This window comes from Halichoerus grypus, chromosome 15 (assembly GCF_964656455.1).
Source record: "Halichoerus grypus chromosome 15, mHalGry1.hap1.1, whole genome shotgun sequence".
In the NCBI taxonomy this organism is placed as follows: Eukaryota; Metazoa; Chordata; class Mammalia; order Carnivora; family Phocidae; genus Halichoerus; species Halichoerus grypus.
In genome coordinates, this window is record NC_135726.1 from 17,720,268 (window position 1) to 17,744,243 (window position 23,976).

The 23,976-nt window shown below is 42.4% G+C and overlaps 1 protein-coding gene across 7 annotated transcripts in view; it reads right to left on the minus strand.

Moving 5' to 3' along the window:
- DUS2 (dihydrouridine synthase 2) overlaps positions 1–23,976 on the minus strand; it is a 49,188-nt gene that overhangs the window by 19,364 nt on the left and 5,848 nt on the right. For all 7 annotated transcript variants that reach the window (XM_036114980.2, XM_036114979.2, XM_036114982.2 and 4 more), the window contains 5 exons: positions 19,893–20,035; positions 5,975–6,020; positions 3,317–3,408; positions 2,461–2,504; positions 1,226–1,286 (listed from right to left, as the gene is read on the minus strand). In XM_036114980.2, coding sequence (XP_035970873.1) covers positions 1,226–1,286; positions 2,461–2,504; positions 3,317–3,408; positions 5,975–6,020; positions 19,893–20,018 — 369 coding nt within the window. In that variant the 5' untranslated portion in view covers positions 20,019–20,035. The remainder of the gene's footprint in view (positions 1–1,225; positions 1,287–2,460; positions 2,505–3,316; positions 3,409–5,974; positions 6,021–19,892; positions 20,036–23,976) is intronic.

Genomic DNA, 23,976 nt, shown 5'->3' on the forward strand with positions numbered 1-23,976 from the left:
CTCTGTCAAATAAATAAATAAAATCTTTTTAAAAAATTAAAAAATAAAATAAAAATAAAATAAAATCTTTATGGGCGGGGCACCTGGGTGGCTCAGTCCGTTAAGCGTCTGACTCTTGATTTCAGCTTGGGTCATGATCTCGGGGTCATGGGATCAAGCCCCACATTGGGCTCCACGCTTAGCAGGGAGTCTGCTTGATATTCTCCTCTCCCTCTCCCTTTCCCCTTCCCCCCATGCACTCTTTCTCACTCTCTCTAAAATAAATAGATAAATCTTAAAAAAAAAAAATCTTTAGGGGCACCTGAGTGGCTCAGTTGGTTGAAGGTACGACTCTTGATTTGGACTAAGGTCATGATCTCAGGGTTGTGAGATCAAGCCCCACGCTGGGCTCCACGCTGGGCGTGGAGACTGCTTGGGATTCTCTCTCTCCCTCTGCTATGTCTCCCCCCCTGCCCTGCTGTCACTCTTTCTCTAAAACAAAAAAAAAAAAAAATTAAAATTAAAAAAATAAAATAAAATCTTTACTAAAATCTTTATTTTTAATTTAAGCCATATTATTTTATTTATTTTCATGAGCACGCGAAAGCGGGGTGGGAGGGTGAGCAGAGGAAGAAGCAGACTCCCTGCTGAGCAGGGAGCCTGATGTGGGACTCGATGCCAGGACCCTGTGATCATGACCTGAACTGAAGGCAGACGTTTAACTGACTGAGCCACTCAAGTGTCCCTAAAAAAATAGAATCTTTTAAAAAAAAGAATAGAGATATTCTAACAAAACCATAGAAGAGTTATCAACTTCAAAAACTTATACTGATAGAATATTTCTATCAGTATAGAAATCTTCTATGGCCCATAGTCCAATTTTGCCAGTTGACCTAACAATATCCTTTTGAGCATTTTCTCCATCTAGTATAGGATCTAGTCCAGAGTCAGGTAATGTCTTGTTAGTTGCCTTTACTCTGTACCCTGTATTTGTGAGGTATATAAAGAAATCAGTTTAGGGACGCCTGGGTGGCTCAGTCGGTTAAGCGTCTGCCTTCGGCTCAGGTCATGATCCCAGGGTCCTCGAGCCCCACATCAGGCTCCTTGCTCGGCAGGGAGCCTGCTTCTCCCTCTGCCTGCCTCTCCCCCTGCTTGTGCTCACGCTCTTGCTCTTGCTCTCTTTCTATCTGACAAATAAACAAAATCTTTAAAAAAATTTTTTAATTTAAAAAAGAAATCAGTTTACCTTGGTGGAATACTCTTTTGGACAGCCCATGTTTACATCAATACCAGCCACATCATTTTCCCTGGGAAAACATGAGGTAGAGAAGATTATAATAAAGATCCAACTTTGAGGAGAGAATTTAGAGTCAAAGGCATGGATCTGTGCTCATGAACCTCTTACCATGTCCCTGGCCCTATTAAACATGCCAACCCTCAGTGATAGAAGGTGAGAAAATTGGTCTCTGAAAGGTGCAACTGCTTTCCCTGAGCAGAGTTCAAGAAGAAGAGCATATTGTGCTCAAACATCTACAACGGGCTACTTGTAGAGGACTTTGCTACTTGGGAATTATATCAGATAATCCAAATACTGAGCCACATTGAACTTGATCCCAGAGTTCCAGTTCTGACTTGGGTAGTGAAAGCCATTGGTCAACGCACAGAAGTGACATGAATACAAGAGCCCGTTCCCAGAGCACTGGTTCTAGTAGAAGTTACGGGACTGCCTTTGTTTGCTGGGCTGCACAGTTGGTTTACTCCAAACAATTTTCAGATGTGGAAAGGACCCTTAGCTCATCCTCTGGTGTGTATACAGTTAATAGTCTGTAACTAATGCCTGAGTTCCTTCTCAGTGCTACTGTAATTAATAATAATAATAATAGCTAACACTAATCCCTCACGACATACCACATATTGCGAAGACATTTACGTGAATTATCTCATTTACCAACACCTATAATGCCAGAGGTAGGTAGTACTACTGGTCCCACTTCCTAGATAAGAAAACTAAGTTCCCCTAGTTAAAGTATGGTTACGTAACTTATGTAAGGTCACTCAGCAAGCAGCAACCAGAATTCCAACCCAGGTCTGTCTAACTCCAAAGCCCATCTCCTTAACCACAGTACTCTCCTGCCTTCATTAATTTAGGCAGTAATAACCCTTACCCTACACTTCATGAGACTCAAAACCTTAGGGCTCATAGTCATAAGAATCCCTGGAAAGGGAGCTTCATGAATAAACACTAAAAAATAGTTGCCTGAACAGACGTTATCTGGGATCTGGGTACATGGGTACACATGAGTCCCAGGCCAGCCCTCAGATGCCAAAAACAGAGAAAAAAAAACCAGACACTCTTAACCTGGAAAGAGAAGGTAGAGAGCTAAGAGACAGAAGGGTGGTCGCCTTCAGGGTCACCAGAAATAGTAAAGCTTCACAGCCCACAGGAGAGGCAAAGGCAGTCCCAAAGAGAGAAGAACTTACACAAGTCTGGCCACAGCAAGAGCTCGCTCCGCATCTGAAGTCCCCTAGAAACAAAGAGGCTCCATCAACCACCACCCATGACACAGGTACACGTGCACAGACGCACAGACAAACACATCTATGACCCCACGTACACGTGTGCGCATGCACGCACACTTCAGCGAGTAGAGTCTGGCTGGCGTTCTCTTAAACAGCCAGCCCACTGAACTAGCTCACTGTCGGAGGCAAAAACTGGACCTGGAAGGCCTAGAAAATGTCCTCAATGCTGTAATTACTTTCTAACATACAAAAAAGTTGACAAAATTTTATAGTGAACATTCATTCATATACTCACCACTTACATTCTACAATTAATATTTTGCTATGTTTGCTTTATCATATGTCTACCCGTTGTTATTACCAATCTTTTAAAAACTTAAACATCATGCAGAATCTATTTCTGAAAAAGCACCAAGAAATTCCCGAAGTGAGAGAAGAGTGCTATGGAGTCATTACAAGCCTAACGTAAATTAACTGCTCTTGAGGAAACCTAATTTTCTTTCTATGGGAAATATATACAGACTATACAAAGAACAAAGAACATGAATTGAATAACCAATTCTAGGGGGTAAAAATATCTAAGTTATGCCAAACAGACAATTCCTACAACTAAGGAAATTATATTTGACACTGGAGACATGTAACAGAGTGCTAAAGCTTGATTTCCTTAAATTGTCTCTGACAGTGTGAACACTCATGAACAAATCTTTGAAAAACACTGAAGCAGAGTCTCAGGAAACCACCACTGTGCAACGGAGCCCAGGCATTTAAGGATGAGTAACCCTTGGGAGGGCGCTCAGCCCCTGGGATCTCATACCATCTGGAAGACAACCCTGTTCTGTTCTCTTTCGCAGGTGCGGAAGACTACTCGGTCATCAGGGGCGACAAAGTCCACTGTGCTGAGCACCTCTGCAAGAAAACACAAACACACTGGGCCACTCAATGAAGAAAGGAAGTTCAATCTAGCCTAACCCTGGAAGAAAACACAGCAAAAATATCACTTTGAAGGGGAAAAAGGGATGCTGGAAGTACATAATTCTTCAAAGAAATCGGTATGCACATGGAGGCTTCTGAGGTGCTGATGATGGTCTAGTCCCTGACTTAGGTGATGGTAGTTACATGCTGGTTGCTTTACAGTTATTTGTTATACCACATGCTTTTGTTTTATGCACTTCATTGGTGTAGTGTTTATATTTCATAATTTTTAAAACACTGAAAAAAAATGTACACACGTGGTATCTTGTCTGTATTTCAGGTTTGGCCCAAATTTTCCCAGTGTCACTCTGAAGTTGAGGAAAGTTGCTGTTTCTTAATTATTTACCATGTGCTAGGTACTGTGAGTGGAGATTCACTCTATTACAATCAACCCTCATTATGTGTACTTACGTACTTGCAAATTTGCCTGCTTGCTAAAATGCATCTGTAACCCCAAAGTCAATACTCATGCCATTTTCATGGTCATTCACAGACATATGTAGAACTGCAAAAAAAGTCAGTCACCTGATGCATGCCTTCCCAGCTGAGGTCAGACAAGGCAAGGCTCTACCTTCTTCTTTCAGCTCTCACACTGTAAATAAAGTGTCCTTATGGTGGTATATTTAATGCCACATTTTTTTTTGCATTTGCTTTTGTTGCTCTCGCTGTTGAAAATGGCCCCAAGCACAGAGCCGAAGTGCTCTCTAGTGCTCCTAAGCACAAGAAGGCTGTGGGGTGCCTTAGGGAGAAAATCCATGTCAAACAACCTTTGTTCAAACATGAAATTAGAGTACTGCTGACTGTGAGTTCAATGTTTAAATAGAATCACACATAAAACAAGGTTATGTACTGATCTGTTAGTGAAATTGTTGTAACCCGAGGCTCACAGGAACCTAATCTTGTATTTTCCCTAAGAGCAATGGTTCAGTATTTGCTAATCTGGTGTTCAAAGCAATTTTATAGAGCATAACTATTGCAGGGGCACCTGGGTGGCTCAGTCGGTTAGGCGTCTGCCTTTGGCTCAGGCCATGATCCCAGGGTCCTGGGATCGAGCCCCGCGTCGGGCTCCCTGCTCCGCGGGAAGCTTGCTTCTCCCTCTCCCACTCCCCCTACTTGTGTTCCCTCTCGCTGTCTCTCTGTCAAATAAATAAACTCTTAAAAAAAAAAAGAACATAACTATTGCAAATAATAAGAATTTCATATTTTCTTCATAATAAAGCACTACAGTAGGTACCAGCACTATTAGCTTCAAAGATGACTGCCACATGAAAGAGATCCAATGTGGCAGATGAGAGACTAGGTTTACCCTGTGCATTTATTTTCAAAAATAAATGAGATCTTTCATACATGTAAAGCACTTCCATAAATGGAAGCTGTTATTATCAACCCAGCACTAAACAGATTAGAAGATTAAAAAGGTAGGGTCCAAGTGGTGACATGTTGGGAGAGGCAATGGAAGTGAATTCCAACAGCACAGGCTCATGACTAGCAGGAGGAAGTCTGAGAGAAGAACCACAAAAACCTAGTGTGTTTATACTACAGCTTTATTTATAACAGCAAAATATTGGAAACCCCATTAAAGCACTGATGAAACCAATTCTGACAGTTACCTATAGGTACTAACATGGGAAAAGGTCCTAGTACAAAAAGTCAGGGGCAAAATATACAGAGCATGATCCCTAGGGAGGGCATACACAGAAACATGCTCTATTTTTATATATATGCTTTACTCAATGTGTAAAAAATATGCATTATTCCTCTTAGTGATTACTTTTTCAAATAATGGGATTATGGGGGATTTTCATCCTCTAGGTTATATAAAGGGTCTGTGAAAATAAATTTTCATAACAAAAAAATATACATCTAAAACAATTAAAGACAAAATTGAGTCATAACTTCTACTGAACTGACATTAAGATTTCACAAATGTGTACACATTTCAAAAAACCTCAAACAATACCACAACTCTAATCAAAACAGAATCAGCCTCATCAATAAATCACAAGCAAAACCACAATTTAGCACAACCACTTCTATTTGCAAAGTACTTACATGTACCTTATCTTATTTGATTATCACTCCAACCCTATGATTTAAGTAAAGCAGGGGTTTTGATTTTCATTTTACAGCTGAAGAAATGGAGGCAGAGATGTCATATGACTTGCTCCAAGTCACACTGCTAGTGAGTGACAGAGCCAGGAACAATGCTGAAGCCATCCTGACCCCAGAGCTTTTAGGGGCGCCCCCCTGACTACGAAACCTATCAATTTCTAAGCCAGCAAGCCTGTGGGTGGAAGGTATGTTCAGCCTATCTCACATTTGGCTCTTTGTCAGAGTCTCTGGAGAGTAGTGACTGTTGTCAAGGGGGCACATGATCCACAAAACCACACAGCCAGGCACACTGGAAGGATACTGTCACCCCAGGCAAGGGCACGGGTAGTTAGTGCTGCTTGGGCCTGACCAGGCGCACACACAATCCTGGGACCAGAACAGCACTCACCATTGACAACTCTCTTGCACTGAAGCATCTTGAGGTCAATCAGCTCCTGCAGAGGAATCAGAGGGCACTTGTCAGTGCTGGTCATGTAGGTCCCGGGTACAGGGGCAGGGACCATCACTGGGAGTCACTAATGGGGGAGTCATTTGGCCTATCACCCTACTACTAACAGCAAATCATGGCTTTTGGGGAATGTAGTGCTGACCGCCCCGCCTAAGGCAAGCAGGAGCCTGAGTGAGCTACCCTCAATCAGCTGCTCTTCCCAGGGACCTTGGAGATGTTGGAGGCCTAGAAAGGGTGAGCCACTCAGGAGCCAGAGACAAGACAATAGCGCAGATTATGGACACCTGGACACTTTCCTCACCTACTAGTCTCAGTTCCAGTCCATCCCCTCAAAGAACCTCCTATCTCATCCCTATGCAAACAGCAGACAGTGATGGGCTCCCAGGAAATGTCCAAGGACAAAAGTGGGACCAGTGAATAAAAGCAGAGGGAGGAAGATTTGAGATCAATTCTATAAAGATTTTTCTAAATTTATTTATTTGAGAGAGAGATAAGGACAGAAAGCATGAGCGGGGGGTGGCGGGGGTGGGGGTAGGGAGTAGGGAAAAGCAGGCTCTGCAAGGCTGGATCCCAAGACCTCGGGATCATGACCCAAGCTGAAGGCAAATGCTCAACCGACTGAGCCACCCAGGCACCCCAAGATCAATTCTAAAACTCTTGTCCAACATGGATCACACTGTGGAAACAAAAGGGGCAAGCTCTTGAGCTCTGGACATTTTCAAACAGACTCATGAAAGAAAGGAGAAAGGTTTCTTCAAAATCGGGATCATGAAAATGAAGGGAAAGCTCCTATCTCCTGTAGGACTGAGATTCTCTGCCTCTTAGTAGGAGACAACTGTTCTGCTTTGTTCAGTGATCATTTCAATAAATGTGTAAGATAAATCACAAGAGCCAGGTACCTGCCACACTGCCCAGAAGCTCATGCCCAGGGGTTCTGCGGGTCCAGAAAAATATAGGAAGAAACTCTGCCCCATATTGACTACCTATGAGCCTCAGCAAGTCCCAACTCCAGCCAGGGGGGCACAATAGTCTTTGCTCCCTCATGGGAGCATGGAGGGCTAACGTGGCCAAAGGGCACCTATGGCATCCACAGGGCTCCCCCCAGCACACTCATCATCCAGGACAGTAGTGTTTCTGTGGCATTCAGGTCCTCAAATATCTGATGTCCACCAGGCCTGGCCAAACAAATCACCACCACCAAGTAGTTATGGATACACGGTTGGCATCTAAGCCCCAAGAATCTGTGTGGTGTCCCAAGGGATGGACACAGCCCAACACAAAGCCCCTGTAGCCAGTGATCTTAGTTGCAGGGCCAAGCAAAAAGGCAAGTGGAAAAGTGGGCAGCATTGAGTGGCCTGTGCTCATAAAAAGAAGCTCTGCAGCCAGGCTGAACTTCAGCTGGAAATGAGCAGGGTAAAGCAAGGCAAGCCCTTGCTGGGGCCCCCAGCCCTGCCAGCAGTAACTTGTCCTCCTTGGGATTCCCAAACCCCCCTCCACCAAGTCATTTACTACTTCTTCAAATGCCAGTTATAGATACCCCTGTAATATCTTTACCATTAGACCATGAACCCCCTGAGGAGGATCCTGTGTCCACACAAAGGTAGGCTTTGAGGACCCGGGCCAGGTAGCCTGAGCCCCAAGAAGAGGAGTTAAGGCAAAATGGCCCTTGAAATGTCTTATTTTCTTTTCAGTCTCCCCACCACACCAAAAAGCCTTTGGGGCCTGGATACTGTCTCATTCATCTTCCAATCACTAGCATCTAGCACATTGCAAGGGCTCACTAAACATCTGCCAGAGCCACTTCAAGACCTAGCACGCAGCAGAGGTTCAACTGTTGAAGTGGAGAAATTAAATTGTCACCAATAAAACCACAAGTGCGTCTGCTCACCCACGCACCCTCAACACCACTGTTCATCCATTTTATTCATTTCAGTTAGTTCTGTGGGGATAAAATGGAACCTCACGGTTTTTTTACTGTATTTCCTTAATTAGTGAAACCAAACATTGTTTTTCCAAGTGATAGAGCTTATGATCCGTGTATCTTCATAGCAAACTGCCTTTTACATCTATACAAGTTGTAGGAAAAAGTCTATTCTTTGTCAAATTGGATATTGAGTTTTTCCGTCTTAGTTATCACAAATACTTTTCTTCTATCACTATTTCCTCAGTTGTTTTTTTTTTACCTATCCCCTATCTTTTTTCTATTTTGTTTTAAATGGCATTTATTTATTTATTTTAAAGATTTCATTTATTTGACAGAGAGAGACACAGCGAGAGAGGAAACACAGCAGGGGGAGTGGGAGAGAGAAGCAGGCTTCCTACAGAGCAGGGAGCCCGACGCGGGGCCCGATCCCAGGACCCTGGGATCATGACCTGAGCCAAAGGCAGACGCTTAACGACTGAGCCACCCAGGCACCCCTCTATTTTTAATAGAAGTATAGTTGACATATATAATATTATGTTACTTTCAGGTGTACAACACAGTGATTCAACAATTCTATATGTTATGAAAAGCTCACCACAAGTTTAGTTACCATGTGTCACCATACACAGTTATTACATTATTACTGACTATATTCCCTATGCTGTATTTTTCTACCCCATGACTTATTTATATTATAACTAGAAGTCTGTACCTCTTAATCCCCTTCACCTACTTTACCCATCCTCCAACCTCCTCCCCTCTGGCAACCACCAGTTTGTTCTCTGTATTCATGAGTTTGTTTCTCTTTTTTTATTGTTGTTTGGTTTATTTGCTTTGTTTTTTAGATTCCACATGTAGTAACATCATACAGTATTTGTCTTTCTCTGTGGACTTACTTCAATTAGCATAATACCCTCTAGGTCTACCATGTTGTCACAAACTTCAGTTTTTTTTCAAGGTCAATACAGAAATCAATTACATTTTTATTGATATAAAGCAACATATAATTTGGAATAATAAGCAATAAACAATAAACAAGCAATAAACTGGAAAAGTAAAAACAATTCAATTTATGATATTTAAAATATGATATACTCAGGGATAAGTTTAACAAAAGATGTGTAAGACTTGTACACTGAAAACTAGAAAACATTGCAGAGCAAAACTGAAGTTGAAATACATGGAGAGATATAACATGTTGATGGATTGGAAGACTCACTATTATTAAGATGTCAGTTATCTCCAAATTGTTCCTTAGTGTCTTTAGAAGAAAACACAGGAGGATAGCTTGACAACACTGAGAACATCTTGGTGAAACAGTACAAAATATTAATTTTATTATAAATCTTGACACTCGAATATATATCTTTTTACTATTCTGTGTAACAAAATGGGAAGTATGCGTAAGTCACTTGTGCTACAAACCAGACCATGATGGTTGTCTCAAGGAAAAGCACCTGTACAATTATTTTAGTTGGGAACTGAAGGAACTACTTTTCTAAAAAAAATAGAATAGCACTTTTACTTGAAAGAATGCCTGGCAAACTATAGCAATTGAAACATATCTGGCAGACTTTTTTTTAATCTTTTTTTTTTTTTATTAACATATAATGTATTACTTGTTTCAGGGGTACAGGTCTGTGATTCATCAGTCTTACACAATTCACAGCGCTCACCATAGCACATACCCTCCCCAATGTCCATCACCCAGCCACCCCATCCCTCCCACCCCCCTTCACTCCAGCAACCCTCAGTTTGTTTCCTGAGATTAAAAGTCTCTTATGGTTTGTCTCCCTCTCTGGTTTCGTCTTGTTTCATTTTTCCCTCCCTTCCCCTTGTCTTGTTTCTCAAAATCCTCATATCAGTGAGATCATATGACACTTATCTTTCTCTGACTGACTTATTTCACGTAGCATAATACCCTCTAGTTCCATCCATGTCGTTGCAAATGGCAAGATTCATTTTTTGATGGCTGCATAATATTCCATTGTGTGTGTATATAATACCACATCTTCTTTATCCATTCATCTGTTGATGGACATCTAGGCTCTTTTCATAGTTTGGCTATTGTGGACATGGCTGCTATAAACATTGGGGTGCATGTGCCCCTTTGGATCACTACATTTGTATCTTTGGGGTAAATACCCAGTAGTGCAATTGCTGGGTCATAGGGTAGCTCTATTTTCATCTTTTTGAGGAACCTCCATACTATTTTCCAGAGTAGCTGCACCAGCTTGCATTCCCACCAACAGTGTAGGAGACAAACATCAATTTCTATCATACATAACATTCTATTTTTATAGAAGAGACCACCTTAACTTTGCCATCAACAGTGCCTTCTACTTCCTAAATATATCTCCATTATACAGTTAAGAATATAATCTTGGGGCGCCTGGGTGGCTCAGTTGGTTAAGCGACTGCCTTCGGCTCAGGTCATGATCCTGGAGTCCCGGGATCGAGTTCCGCATCAGGCTCCCTGCTCAGCGGGGAGCCTGCTTCTCCCTCTGACCCTCCCCCCCATGCTCTCTCTCTCTCATTCTTTCTCTCAAATACATAAATAAAATCTTAAAATATATATATATATTTAAAAAACTAATTTAGATTTTAGCTTAACTGAAAATTAAGGCCATTTGTAAGTCATTTTTTCTTCAAATGACTACCCAATTTTCTGAACAACATTTTATTTTGTTTCTATTTTATTTTATTTTATTTATTTATTTATTTTATTTCAAAGTAGGCTCCATGCCCAATGTGGGGCTTGAACTTAAAACCCTGATATTAAGAGTCGCATGCTCTCCCAACTAAGCCTGCCAGGCACCCCGTATCATTTAATTTTAAAATGCCTTAGGGGTACCTGGGTGATTTGGTCAGTTAAGCATCCAACATTTGATCTCAGCTCAGGTCTTGATCTCAGCTTAGGTCTTAATCTCAGGGTAATGAGTTCAAGCCCTCCGTTGGGTACCACCCAGCATGAAGCCTATTAATAAATAAATAAATAAATAAATAAATAATAAAATGCCTTATCATGTATGGGCGTATTCTTTCTTGTCTGTCATGTGTTGTTTCTGTATCTGAAATATGCCCTACCACCTTCATCTTCTCCATTCCTCTTGGCTTGCTTTCTCTGTCTGAGCTGATCATAATATTTATCCCCAGTTTATCACCAGTGTCTCTCCATGACACCTTTCTACCCCCACCTCTGGTATATCCAGGTACTTTTTTTTCGTTTCTAGTTTGGTTGAAGGATCTTTAGTATATCCCTTATTTTCAGAAATACAAGTATACTCAGATTGAAAAACTACACAATTCCCCACCTCAAAAAAAAAAAAAAAAAAATCAAAGCCAAAATGAATAATGGGAGCCCCTGAAGGATAAGAAGGAGAGAAGGGATAGAAAGAATACTTGGTTTTGGTTTTGGTTTGGTTTGGTTTTTTAAGATTTTATTTATTTATTTGACAGAGAGAGAGCAAGCACAAGCAGGGGGAGCTGCAAGCAGAGGGAGAAGCAGGCTCCCCGCTGAGCAAGGAGCCCAACATGGGACTTGATCCCAGGACCCTAGGATTATGACCGGAGCAGAAGGCAGACATTCAACCGACTGAGCCACTCAGGTGCCCCTAAAAAGAATATTTGAAGAAATAGTGGCAGAAAATTTCCCAAATTTGATGAAAAACATTAATCTGTACATCTAAGAAGCTCAACAAACTCCTAGGAAAAAAACCTCAAAGACAGCCACACCTACACACAAATAATCAAACTGCTGAAAACCAAAGACAAAGAGAATCTTGAAAACAGGAAGAGAGAAGTGACTTACCACATACAAGGGATCATCAATAAGATTAACAACTGATTTCTCAGGGCACCTGGGTGGCTCAGTCGTTAAGCGTCTGCCTCCAGCTCAGGTCGTGATCCCAGGGTCCTGGGATCGAGCCCTGCATCAGGCTCCCTGCTCAGCAGGGAGTCTGCTTCTCTCTCTCCCTCTGTCCCTCCCCCCCTGCTTGTGTTCTCTCTCTTTCTCTCTCAAATAAATAAATAAAATCTTAAAAAAAAAAAATAACAGGGGTGGCTGGGTGGCTCAGTCTTTGGGCATCTGTCTTCGGCTCAGGTCATGATCCCAGGGTCCTGGGATCGAGCCCCCCCATTAGGGTCCCTGCTCCGTGGGAAGCCTGCTTCTCCCTCTCCCACTCTCCCTGTTTGTGTTCCCTCTCTCGCTGTCTCTCTCTGTCAAATAAATGAATAAAATCTTTAAAAAAAAAAAATAACAACTGATCTCTCATAAGAAATGATGAAGGCCAGAAGGAAACAAGGAGGCAAAGACTTGCACACTGAAAACTACAGAATATTGTTCAAAGAAATTAAAGGAGATCTAATTAAATGAAAAGACATCTAATGATCATGGATTGGAAGAATTAATATCATTAAAATGGAAATATTCTCCAAACTGAGCTATAGATTCAACACAAACCCTATCAAAACCCTAGATGCTCTTTTTGCAGAAATTGGTAAGCTGATCCTAAAACTCATATTGAAATGCAAGGAACACAGAGTAGACAAAACAATCTTGAAAAAGAAAAACAAACTTGGAACATTCATACTTCCTAATCTCAAAACCTACTCCCAAGCTACAATAATCAAGACTGTATGTTGGGGCACCTGGATGGCGTCCAACTCTTGATTTCGGCTCAGGTCATGATCTCACAGTCGTGAGATCGAGCCCCATGTCGGGCTCCGTGCTAGGCATGGAGTCTGCTTAAGATTCTCTCTCTCCCTCCCTCTTCCCCTGCCCTCCGCTCTCTGCAGGCTCTCTCTCTCCCTCAAAAAAAAAAAAAAAAAAAAAAGACTGTGTGGTACTGTCTAAAGGATACACATATAGGCCAGTGGAATAGAATTGAGAATCCAGATACAAACCAAAACATCTATAATCAACTGTTTTTTGACAAGGGTACCAAGATAATTTTGGGGGGAAAAATTATCTTTTCAATAAATAGTGCAAGAAAATGAATTTTGATGTGAGGTAGGCACCCTACCTCATATCACATACAAAAATTAACTCAAAATGTTCCAAAGACCTAAATGTAAGAGCCAAAACTATAAAATTCATAGAAGAAAACACAAATATAAGTCTTTGTGACCTTAGATTAGGCAATAATTTCTTAGAGAGGATACCAAAAGCAGAAACAACAAAAGAAAAAATAAGTTAAATTGGATCTCATCAAAATTTAAAACTTCTATGTATCAAAGTATACTATCAATAAAGTGAAAAGAAAACTCACAGAATGGGAGAAAATATTTGCAAATCATTTATCTAATAAAGGTCTAGTATCCAGATTATATAAAGAACTCTTACAATTCTTAGAATAAAAAGACAAAAAGCCGATTAAAAAATGGGCATAGATTTTTTTTTTTTAAGATTTTATTTATTTATTTGACAGAGAGAGACACAGCGAGAGAGGGAACCCAAGCAGGGGAAGTGGGAGAGGGAGAAGCAGGCTTCCCGCAGAGCAGGGAGCCCGATGTGGGGCTCGATCCCAGGACCCTGGGATCATGACCTGAACCGAAGGCAGATGCTTAATGACTGAGCCACCCAGGCACCCCGGGCATAGATATTTATTAGACATTTCTCCAAAGAAGATATACAAATGGCCAATAAACAAGGAAAAGATGCTCAACTTCATTAATCATTAGGGAAATGCAAAAACCACAATGAGATACCACTTCATAGCCACTGGGATGGCTATAATCAAAGAGACAAATAAGTGTTAGCAAAGTTGTGGAGAAACTGGAAACATCATACTGGTGAGAATATAAAATTGTACAGCTGCTTCAGAAAACAGTCTGGCACTTTCTCAAACAGTTAAACACAGAGTTATGATATGATCTAGCAATTCTGCTCCTAGGTATACATACCCAAGAGGAATATACACAAATGTTCATAGCCATGGTTCATAATAGCCAAAAGGTAGAAATAATCCAAATGTCCATCAATTGAATGGATAACCAAATTGTGGTATATGCATACAAATAATTATTAGTCAACCACTAAAAGGAACAAAGTACTGATACATGCAATGACATGGATGAACCTTAGGAATATTATGCTAAGTGGAAAAAAACCAGGCATAAAAGACCATATGGTATGGTTCTATTTATATGAAATGTTTAAAACAGGCAAACCTATAGAAACAGAAAGTAGAATAGTGGTTTCTAGGGACTGAGGGAAGGAGAAATTGGGGAGGGATTGCTAATGGATATGAGGTTTCTTTTTGGTGTGATGAAAATGTTCAACAGTTGATTGTGGTGATGGATGCACAATTCTATAAATATAACCAAAAGCCACCGAATTGTACAATTTGAATTGGTGAATTATATGGCATGTGTGAACCATTATCTCAGTAAAGGTGTTAAAAGGGGAGCCTGGCTGGTTTAGTCAGTAGAGCATGCGACTCTTAATCTCAGGGCTCTAAGTTCGAGCCCCATGTTGGAGGTAGAGATAATTTAAAAATAAAAGCTTTTTTTTTTTTAAGATTTTATTTATTTATTTGAGAGAAAGCATGAGTGGGGGGGAGGGGCATAGTGAGAGGAAGAAGCAGACTCTCTGCTAAGCAGGGAGCTAGCCGCCAGGCTGGATCCCAGCACCGTGGGATCATGACCTAAGCCGAAGGCAGACACTTAACCGACTAAGCCGCCCAGGCGACCCTAAAAATAAAATCTTTAAAAAAAAATGTTGGGGCACCTGGGTGGCTCAGTTGTTAAGCGTCTGCCTTCAGCTCAGGTCATGATCCCAGGGTCCTGGGATCGAGCCCCGCATAGAGCTCCCTGCTCCGCGGGAAGCCTGCTTCTCCCTCTCCCACTCCACCTGGCTTGTATTCCCTCTCTCACTGTGTCTCTCTTTGTCAAATAAATTAAAAAAAAAAAACTTAAAAAAAATTTTTTTAAATGTTAGGGTGCCTGGCCGGCTCAGTCAGCTAAGCATCTATCTTCAGCTCAGGTCGTGATCCCAGAGTCCTGGGATCAAGCCCCATATCAGGCAGCAGGGAGTCTGCTTCGCCCTCTGCCCCTCCCGCTGCTCATGCCCGCCCTCTCTCTCTCTCTTTGGCAAAAATAAATAAATAAAATCTTTAAAAAAAAATTTTTTTAAATGTTAAAAAATGCTTAGAAGAACAATTTTGGGTCAACTGACAAAATTAGAACATGGAAGGTAGATTAAAAAAGTATTATATCAATGTTAAGTTTACTGAAGATGATGCCCATATCATAACTGTATAGAAGAATGATAACTTGATTCTGGGAAAATATCAATGAAGTACTTGAGAAGTAAATTATAGTGTATGAAACTTATTCCAATAGTTAAGGAGAATGCATGAAACTAATGTAATACTGTGTGTCAACTGTACTTCAGCTTAAAAAATTAGTTAAGGGGGAGAGTGGGTGGCTCAGTCATTAAGCGTCTGCCTTCAGCTCAGGTCATGATCCCAGGGTCCTCGAATAGAGCCCCACATTGGGCTCCCTGCTCAGCAGGGAGTCTGCTTCTCCCTCTCCCTCTGCTGCTCCCCCCTGCTCGTGCTCTCTCTCTCTCTCTCAAAATAAATAAATAAATAATCTTTACAAAAAAGTTTTTTAAAAAATTAGTTAAGGAGAAAAATATATACATTAGATAGAACACAAATGATAAAACAAATCAAGCAAAAATGTTAACCATAGGTCAATATGGGTATGGACGTTCTCTGTCTATTCCTGCAACTTTTTAATAATTTTTTCCCTTTTAAAAAAATGTTTTATTTTTTATTGAAGTATAGACATACAACAACTTTTCTATAAATTTGAATTCTTTTTTAAGTTTTAAGAAATTACCCATTCTAGGCAAAGGACTTGAATAAAAATTTCTCCAAAGATGATACACCGATGGCCAACAAGCATATGAACACACTCAACATCACTAATCATCAGAGAGATATGCAAATTAAAACCACAATGAGCTATCACCTGTCACCCATTAGGATGGCTATTATTAAAAAAAAGAAAGAAAGAAAGAAAGAAAGAAAGAAAGAAAGAAAGAAAGAAAGAAAGAAAGAAAGAAAAAGAAAAGAACAAGTGTTAGCAAGGACGTGGAGAAATTGTGCACTGTTGGAAGGATTGTAAAATGGTGCAACTGCTAGGGCAAACAGTACAGAGTTTCTTCCAAAAATTAAAAACAGAACTACCACCTGATCTAGCAATCCCACTTGTGGGTATATATATCCAAAAGAATTGAAAGCAAGATCTCAAAGAGATATTTGCATACTTATGTTCATAGCAGCACTATTCAAAATAACCAAGAGGTGGAAGCACCCAATGTCCATCCACCAATGATGTATAAACAGAATGGGGCAGATATATACAATGGACTATTATTCAGCCTAAAAATGGAAGGAAATCCTGTCACATATTATAACATGGATGAACCGTGAGGACATTATGCTAAGTGAAACAAGCCAGTCACAAAAAGACAAGTATCGCATGCTTCCACTTCTAGAAGGTATCTAAAGTAGTCAAATTCATAGAAACAGAAAATAGAAGACTGGTTACCAGGGGCTGGAGAGATGGGGTAAGAGGGAGGTGTTTTATGGGTACAGAGTTTCAGTTGTACAAGATGAAAAGATTCTAGAGATCTGTTTCACAACTCAACACTACCAAAGTGCACATTCAGAAATGGTTAAGATGGTAAATTTTATGTTATGTGTTTTTTACTACACACACAAAAAAATTTTAAGTATCCATTCTAGTAATCAGGGCCTCTTAAGAACACTGCCTCCTCCCTTGGTCTTGCTTAGAGAAAGGTTTAAGTCTAACAGGTAGGTGTCCTATCACAGTCTGGGCGACTGGAGTCCCCTTGTTTTTATAAAAAGGAATAAACAAGATTACATCTGAGGAACTCCTGGAAAACCCCTATCAATAAGGCAGAACTTAGTAGGGAATCACACTACTGCTCCCTTGACTTCTGCTGAGCTAGTTCATCCTTTCTTCACCTCCAGCTGCTGAGGGGCTTTGCAGAGCTTTTAAGGAGGTGCCTGGTATTTCCTAGACCCTACACTCTGGTCCTATGAGGTGGGTGGGATGGTTTAACTAAATCCACAGCTGGACCGCCTCACGTGAACCCAGGAAGATCATCCGGGCAGCGGGCCTGCAGAGCAATGCTGGATCCACCAGGGGGCATCAGGCACCATACTGTGCCATGTCCAGTACTTGGCCCAGTCCCCAGCCACCTACTCACGCTAAGCAAGGGTCCACTGGCCGGCCTGCCTCTGCTCTCCACAGGGGTTAGGCCTGGGGGGAAGGCCTAGGTGTCCTCTGGCAGAGGCTGGTTTGTTTATAAGCCATATTGACTCTCCCAGAGCAAATGCCCGTCAAGCATGCCAAAGGGGGCATCACAAGCAAGAAAACAACAGCTAAGTTCTCTGGGACTTGTCTTTTTGGTCCCCGTTCCTCACACCCTGAGTCCATGAGTCCTCGCAGTCCTTCCTCCCAATCCTCTTCTAAATCCAAGAGGTTCTTCTGGAGGGCCAGGAGGGTGCTGGCTAAGAAAGGCTATACCTAACCCACAGCTGACTGCTCGGGGGCCTGAGTGGAGGCTCAAAGGATGAGTGACCAGATAAATAGTGCTCAGTGCACTACCACATTCCCCTGGGACTGGCCTCTGGACACAGGTTCCTCCCTGACCTGGGCACATTCTGGCAGCTTGGAAGGCTTATGGATGCCCAGCTCCCATTTCTTGGACCTCCTTGCCTCTATTTCAACAAACCCCTTAGAAGTCAGGTCCTTCACCTGTGATCCTAAACTCAGGAACCTCCCTTTCTGACTCCCACATCTGGACAACACACACTCCCTCTCTCCCATTTCACCTTGCTAACTCCCTAGATGGCTCTGGCCCTGACCAGCTGTAGATACTGGCAGGCCAATCCCCAGCCATGAGCATCCCCCTGCCAGGTTTTGCAGCTCTCCTTCCCATAAAGCTGAAAACCAGCATGACTACGCATACCTAACTGCCAGGCAAATCTCCCAGTGCCCATTCCCCATAGGAACGGGGCCAAAATGCCCTCACTTTCTTTCCTCAGGTCCCCACCCCACTCCTGCCACCCTCATCACTGACAGAGGACTGGCTTCCCACATCTTGTCAAACAAGCCTCTCAGGCAAACTACCTTGGCTTCCCTGCCTTCCACGGTTCTCCCACTGTCCTCCCTGCCCTATCTTGGAGGCAGGCCCCACCACCTCATCTAGAATCCTGCCCCTCCAAGTCCAGGCCCTACCCTCCCCACACTGAATTGCTGAATCTTCAGGCCTCCCCTCACTGCTAAGTGCTTTCTCTTATGTTGCAAACATACAAGTCACCTAGGAACAACTCCCTTCACCCAGCTTCCTTCATCTCCCCTACGCGTGTACTCTTATCTTGCCTTCACCTCTTGAATTCCTGAGGGGTGGTGGGCAGCTCTGTTTCTACTTCCTCATTTGCTGCTCACTCCACAATCCATTGCCCCCACAAGTGTTTGCATCTCTGTGCCATGGCTGTCCTCCAATCATCTGATTTTCAAATCAAACACCTTTTTGGTCTTTTTGCAATTGGATTTCTCTGCATCATCTGTTACACTTGATAGACTTTGACTTTTGCCTTCCCTGATACACATTCTTCTTAATTTGCCTATTTCTCTCACTCTTTTACTTTTTTAAAATTTTATTTTAAGTAGGTTCCACACCCAATGTGGGGCTTGAACTCACAACCCCAAGATCAAGACTGAGCCAGCCACGTGCCCCGCTCTTTTACTTTTCTATCATAAATTACTTACCTGTCCCCCCACATACAAACACCCAGTAGATTAGGGTATATTCTTCCCAAGTTTCCTCTTAAGCTCTCCCTTCTCTCTATACCAGTGGCTTTCTTTTTAATTAGTTTTTATTTTGAGATAATTGGAGGTTCACATGCAGTTGTAAGAATGTGAGCTCCTAGGGGCACCTGGCTGGCTCAGCTGGTTAAGCGTCCAACTCTTGATCTCAGCTCAGGTCTTGATCTGAGGGTCGTGAGTTCAAGCCCCACATCAGGCCCTATATATGGGTGTAGAGCCTACTTAAAAAAAAAAAAAGAGCTCTTAAGTACTGTTTGCCCAACTTCCCCAATGGTAACATCTTACAAAACTACAGTATAATATCACAACCAGGATCCTGACACTGATACAGTTAAGCCACAGAACAGTCCCATCACCACCAGGACTCCTTGTGCTGCCCTGTTACAGCCACAGTCCCCATCCCACCACCAGTGCCTTTTAAAGATAGAAATATATGAAGCACTTGAGTAGCTTCTTCTTCAACTTCTCACACACACCAGGGAGACATATCAGGACTGGGGATGGGGGGAAGCTCTCCAGATAATTCTGTTATATGCCCAGCTAAGAAACACTGCTCACACCTCCACACTATCCAACATCAGCTACTTCTGTAATGCTGTTTTTCCTAGAAAATGCTTTTTAAACCTGGGTCTAAAGTCCTACCAATCTCCAGAGCAGCCAGGACGTAGGCAACCCACTAGCTACTACCACCAGAAAATCCTGTGGCTCCCAAAACCAACCCCACCCAGCTTCCCTGGTCCTTTTCCTCCTCTTCCTAACCTTGAGTTCATTCATTCATGCACTGAATGTCTATTAATTCCTACAGAGGCCAGGGCGGTGACCTGACATGACACTCATCTAACCACCCAGCCCAGGGATCCCACAATGCCTCTGTGCTGCCCAGGTTCCTGGCCCCGAAGGGCCCAGAGAACTCACAAGTGTCATGTTTGTCTCCCGCTGCCTTCAGGGAGTGCCTGTAAAATGAGTGCCCATTCTGCCCCCGACTGACTCTTGACCACTCCCACCACAGATAAGGAGGTTGCGCTGGTGGAAAGCCTTCTGGGAAAATCAGGAGCCTCTTACCTCACAGTATACAATGTCCGCTCCATAGTCCAGGGCCAGCAGCCGCATGGGGAGAGTGCCTACCCGAACCATAGGGGCTAAGATGAGTTTGTTGTGGTAGCACAATGAGAGGGTGTGCTCAATCATTCTTCCTCTGCTAAAGCCTGCAGAAAGGGAAAACAAGAGTAAGAAATCCAAATAAAGAAAATCTCTTCTGTTATCCAGGGCAGGCTTTTCTTCTTCTTCCCAACACACAGGACTTTGTTTCCCTTTTCTCTGATCATAAAAATCACTCATGCTTATTTATTCACCTAAAGAATATTTATTAGTGCCTAGTCTAGGCCAGTCACTGTCCTAGTCTTTTGGGATATAATAGAGAACAAAACAGACAAAAATTCCTGCTCTGATAGAGCTTTTATTCTAGTAGGGGAACAAAGGCAAAAAAAATAATACATAACAAATAAATTATAAAGTATGTTGGAAAATTGGTAATGCTACAGAGTAAAAAACAGCAGGGATAAAGGAAATTGAAAACACTGGGGCTGGGTTAAAATTTTTTTCCATTTTATTGAGATGTGATTGACATATAATGTTGTATTAATTTAAGGTGTACAACATAGTGATATGATATATGTATATACTAGAAAATGATTCCCACAATAAGTTAACATCTATCACCTCACATATTAATAAATTTTTTTCTTGTGATGAGAAGTTTTAAGATCTACTCTTAGCAAGGTGCCTGGGTGGCTCCGGGCTCTGCACTCAGCTCGTAAAGTCTGTCTGGGATTCTTTCCCCCTCTGCTCCTTCCCATGCTCTCACTTTCTCTCTCTCTCTAAAATAAATAAATAAATAAATAAATAAATATATAAATAAATAAATAAAATCTTAAAAAATATATATCCACTCTAGGGGCACCTGGGTGGCTCAGTCAGTTAAGTGTCTGCCTTCGGCTCAGGTTATGATCCTAGGGTTCTGGGATCCAGCCCCACATCGGGCTCCCTGCTCTGCGGGAAGCCTGCTTCTCCCTCTCCCTCTGCCCGTCCTTCCCGCTATTCTCTCTCTCTCAAATAAATAAATGAAATCTTAAAAAAAAAAATCTACTCTTAGCAACTTTCAAATACATGATTTTGTCAACTATAGTTGCTATGCTATACATTACATCCCCAGAACATATTTATCTTCTAACTGGAAGTTCATATCTTTTTTTCTTTCTTTTTTTAGAGAAAGAGAAAGAAAAGGGGGCGGGGAGGTGAGGAGGGAGAGGGACAAGCCGACTCCATGCTGAGCACAGAGCCCGACACAGGGCTCGATCCCACGACCCTGAGATCATGACCTGAGCCGAAATCAAGAGTCAGACATTTAACTGACTGAGCCACCCAGGCGCCCCAGAAGTTCATATCTTTTGACCACCTTCACCCATATACTCCACACTCCCAGCAAGAAAAATATAAATAAATGGTACATTAACATTTTATGGTAAAATATAAAAATATTTATATGAAATATTTACATTAAAATATAAAATTTTAAGTAGGGAAACAAAGGCTTCAATGGGAAGATAACATTTGAGCTAAGACTTGAGTTAGCCAAGTTGGTATCTAATGGAAGAATACAGAGCAGAAGAAACAGCCAGTGCAAATGCCCTAGGGCAGGAGCTTGCCTGGTGTGTTAGAGGAACAGCAAGGAGGCCAATGTGGTTGGAACACAAAGAGAAGAGAGAGTAATGAAAGTCAGATACACGATGTCACAGCAGTAAGCAGATAGGACACCGTGGTCAGATCCATACGGCCTTACAGGACACTCTATGGACTTTGTTAGCTCTTCACGAAATAGAAGCCAGTAAAGGGTTTTAAGTAGAGGAGTAGCATGACTGAACATGTTTTCTCATGATCACAGTGATTGCTATATAAAAAGAAGTCTGCTGGGGGCCAGAGTAAACACAGGGAGACTGGGTACAAGGCTCTTTGGTAACCAACATAAAAGTTGATGGTGGCTCAGGCCAGGGAGCTGGTAGTAGAGGTGATGAGAAGTGATCACATCCTAATTATACTTTGAAAGTAGAGCCAACAGGAGTAAAAAGGAGTAAAAAAAGAAATCAAAATCCCATATCCCAGAGAGAACTGTTAATATTAATTTATTTATTCTAAGCAAATATGGACCCCTCTAAAAAGTCACGAAGCTAGCTAGCCAATGCTATGCTCTGCTCAGTTACTAACACTGTCTCCATTTTCTTTTTACTATTCAGCCCATTCCATCTGGCCCCCACCTCCACCGCTCCACTAAAACTGCTCAAAGTCACCAATTACCTCAAAGTTGTAGAATCAACCAGACACTCACCTGTCCACAATCTTGTTTCACTAACAGTATGGTGACGTGGTTGAGCCTCCCGTCTTCCTTGACCCCCGTGATCCCACACTTTCCTGGTTTTTCTCCCACCTCTCTGCCCTGCTCTTCAGTGACTTTCCTGGTTTCACCTCCTCTACTCACATGTTGAGTTTCCTCCTTAGTCTTGGGCCCTCTTCCCTTTCTAATTCCACACATTCGCCCTTGCAAATTTACTCACTCCCATGGCTTAAAATATTGGTAATATGCTGGTGATCTCCAAAGGCATTTTACATACACCAACTGCTCAATACACATCCCCACCCAGGTATCTTAAGGACATCTTATACTAAACATGCACAAAACAAGATCTTGATCTGCCCTCCTAAGCTGCCTCCTTTGTCTTCATTAATTCATTCAACAGACATATACTGAGCCCGTATGATATGCCAAGCACTGGATGGCACTATGAGGAGGAGGAGGTACAGCAGAAGAGAGGGTTATAGAAAGGGAACTTACAAATACTTGTGAAATCATAACCGTGTACAGTGCTATAAAGGACAGGAGGTTTTGGGAATCTGTGCCAGCAGGAAAGGGGTGAAGAGAAGGGCTTCCCTTAAGAAATAATTTCTTCTTCTTTTTTTATTTTACTTACTTATTTTAGAAAGGGAGAGGAGCAGAGGGGGAGGGAGGTGGGGAAAAGAACCTCAAGCAGACTCTGCATTGAGCTCGGAGCCTGACGCAGGGCTCGATCTCACGACCTTGAGATCATGACCTGAGCCAAAATCAAGAGTCGGATGCTTAACAGACTGAGCACCCAGGCACCCCAAGAAATCATTTCTGATTTAAGATTTCAAGAGAGAGAAGGTGTTAATCAGGCCAATACATGGAGAGAAAATGTTTCCCATTTCAGCAACTAGCATCTCCACTCACCCAATTACTTATCCTTAATCCATATTCCCCACATTCAATCTATCACTAACTCCTGTTGAAACAGCCTTCAAAATATAACTCTAATCCATCTGCTTTGCTCCATCTCCAGTGCCACCACGTGCACAAAGCCAGCCTCCTAACGGTCTCCCCAAATCTAATCTTACCCCCTCCTATACTGAGTGGCATTTGAAAAAGGCAACTCTGATACCATTCCCTCGTTTATATCCTTTAATGGCTTCCCACTGAGTTTAGGATAACTTCCAAACCCTTCTGATGACCCGGCAAGCCCTGCATGACCTGTCTCTGCCCACGTCTCCAGCTCACCTTGAGCCTCTCTCCCCCCTCACTTTCCTTGCTCTGGCCACCCTGGCCTTCTTTGAAAGTCTCCCACACCAAGCTCTGGGGTGTGCACTTGCAGTCCTCTCTGTCTCAAACACTCTCCCCGACTCAATCATACACACACACACTAACGTCCTCTTGACCTTGAATGTCCCCTTTTTGGAGACATTTCCTTACCAGACCATCTAACTTCAGGTCCCGGGTCACATGCTCTCGCAACACTTGTGCTTCCCTATAGCTCAGTTACCAATCCCCATATATCCACGCTGATTTGTGTGGTCTCTTGTTTAACCCCCAGCTCCTGTTCTAGACCACCAGGACAAGTCCACAAAGACAGGAACATGGCTACCTAGTTCACTGCCAGGTTTCTAGCCCTCAGCCCAGTATTTGGCCCTTAGCAGCCACTTTGAAAGGAAGGTGTGACTGAATACTCACTCTGTGGTGGCTGAGAACACCCCCCTGGAGGGTGGCTGGTTCGGGAACTCCCTCTGGCCCACGACAGCAGTG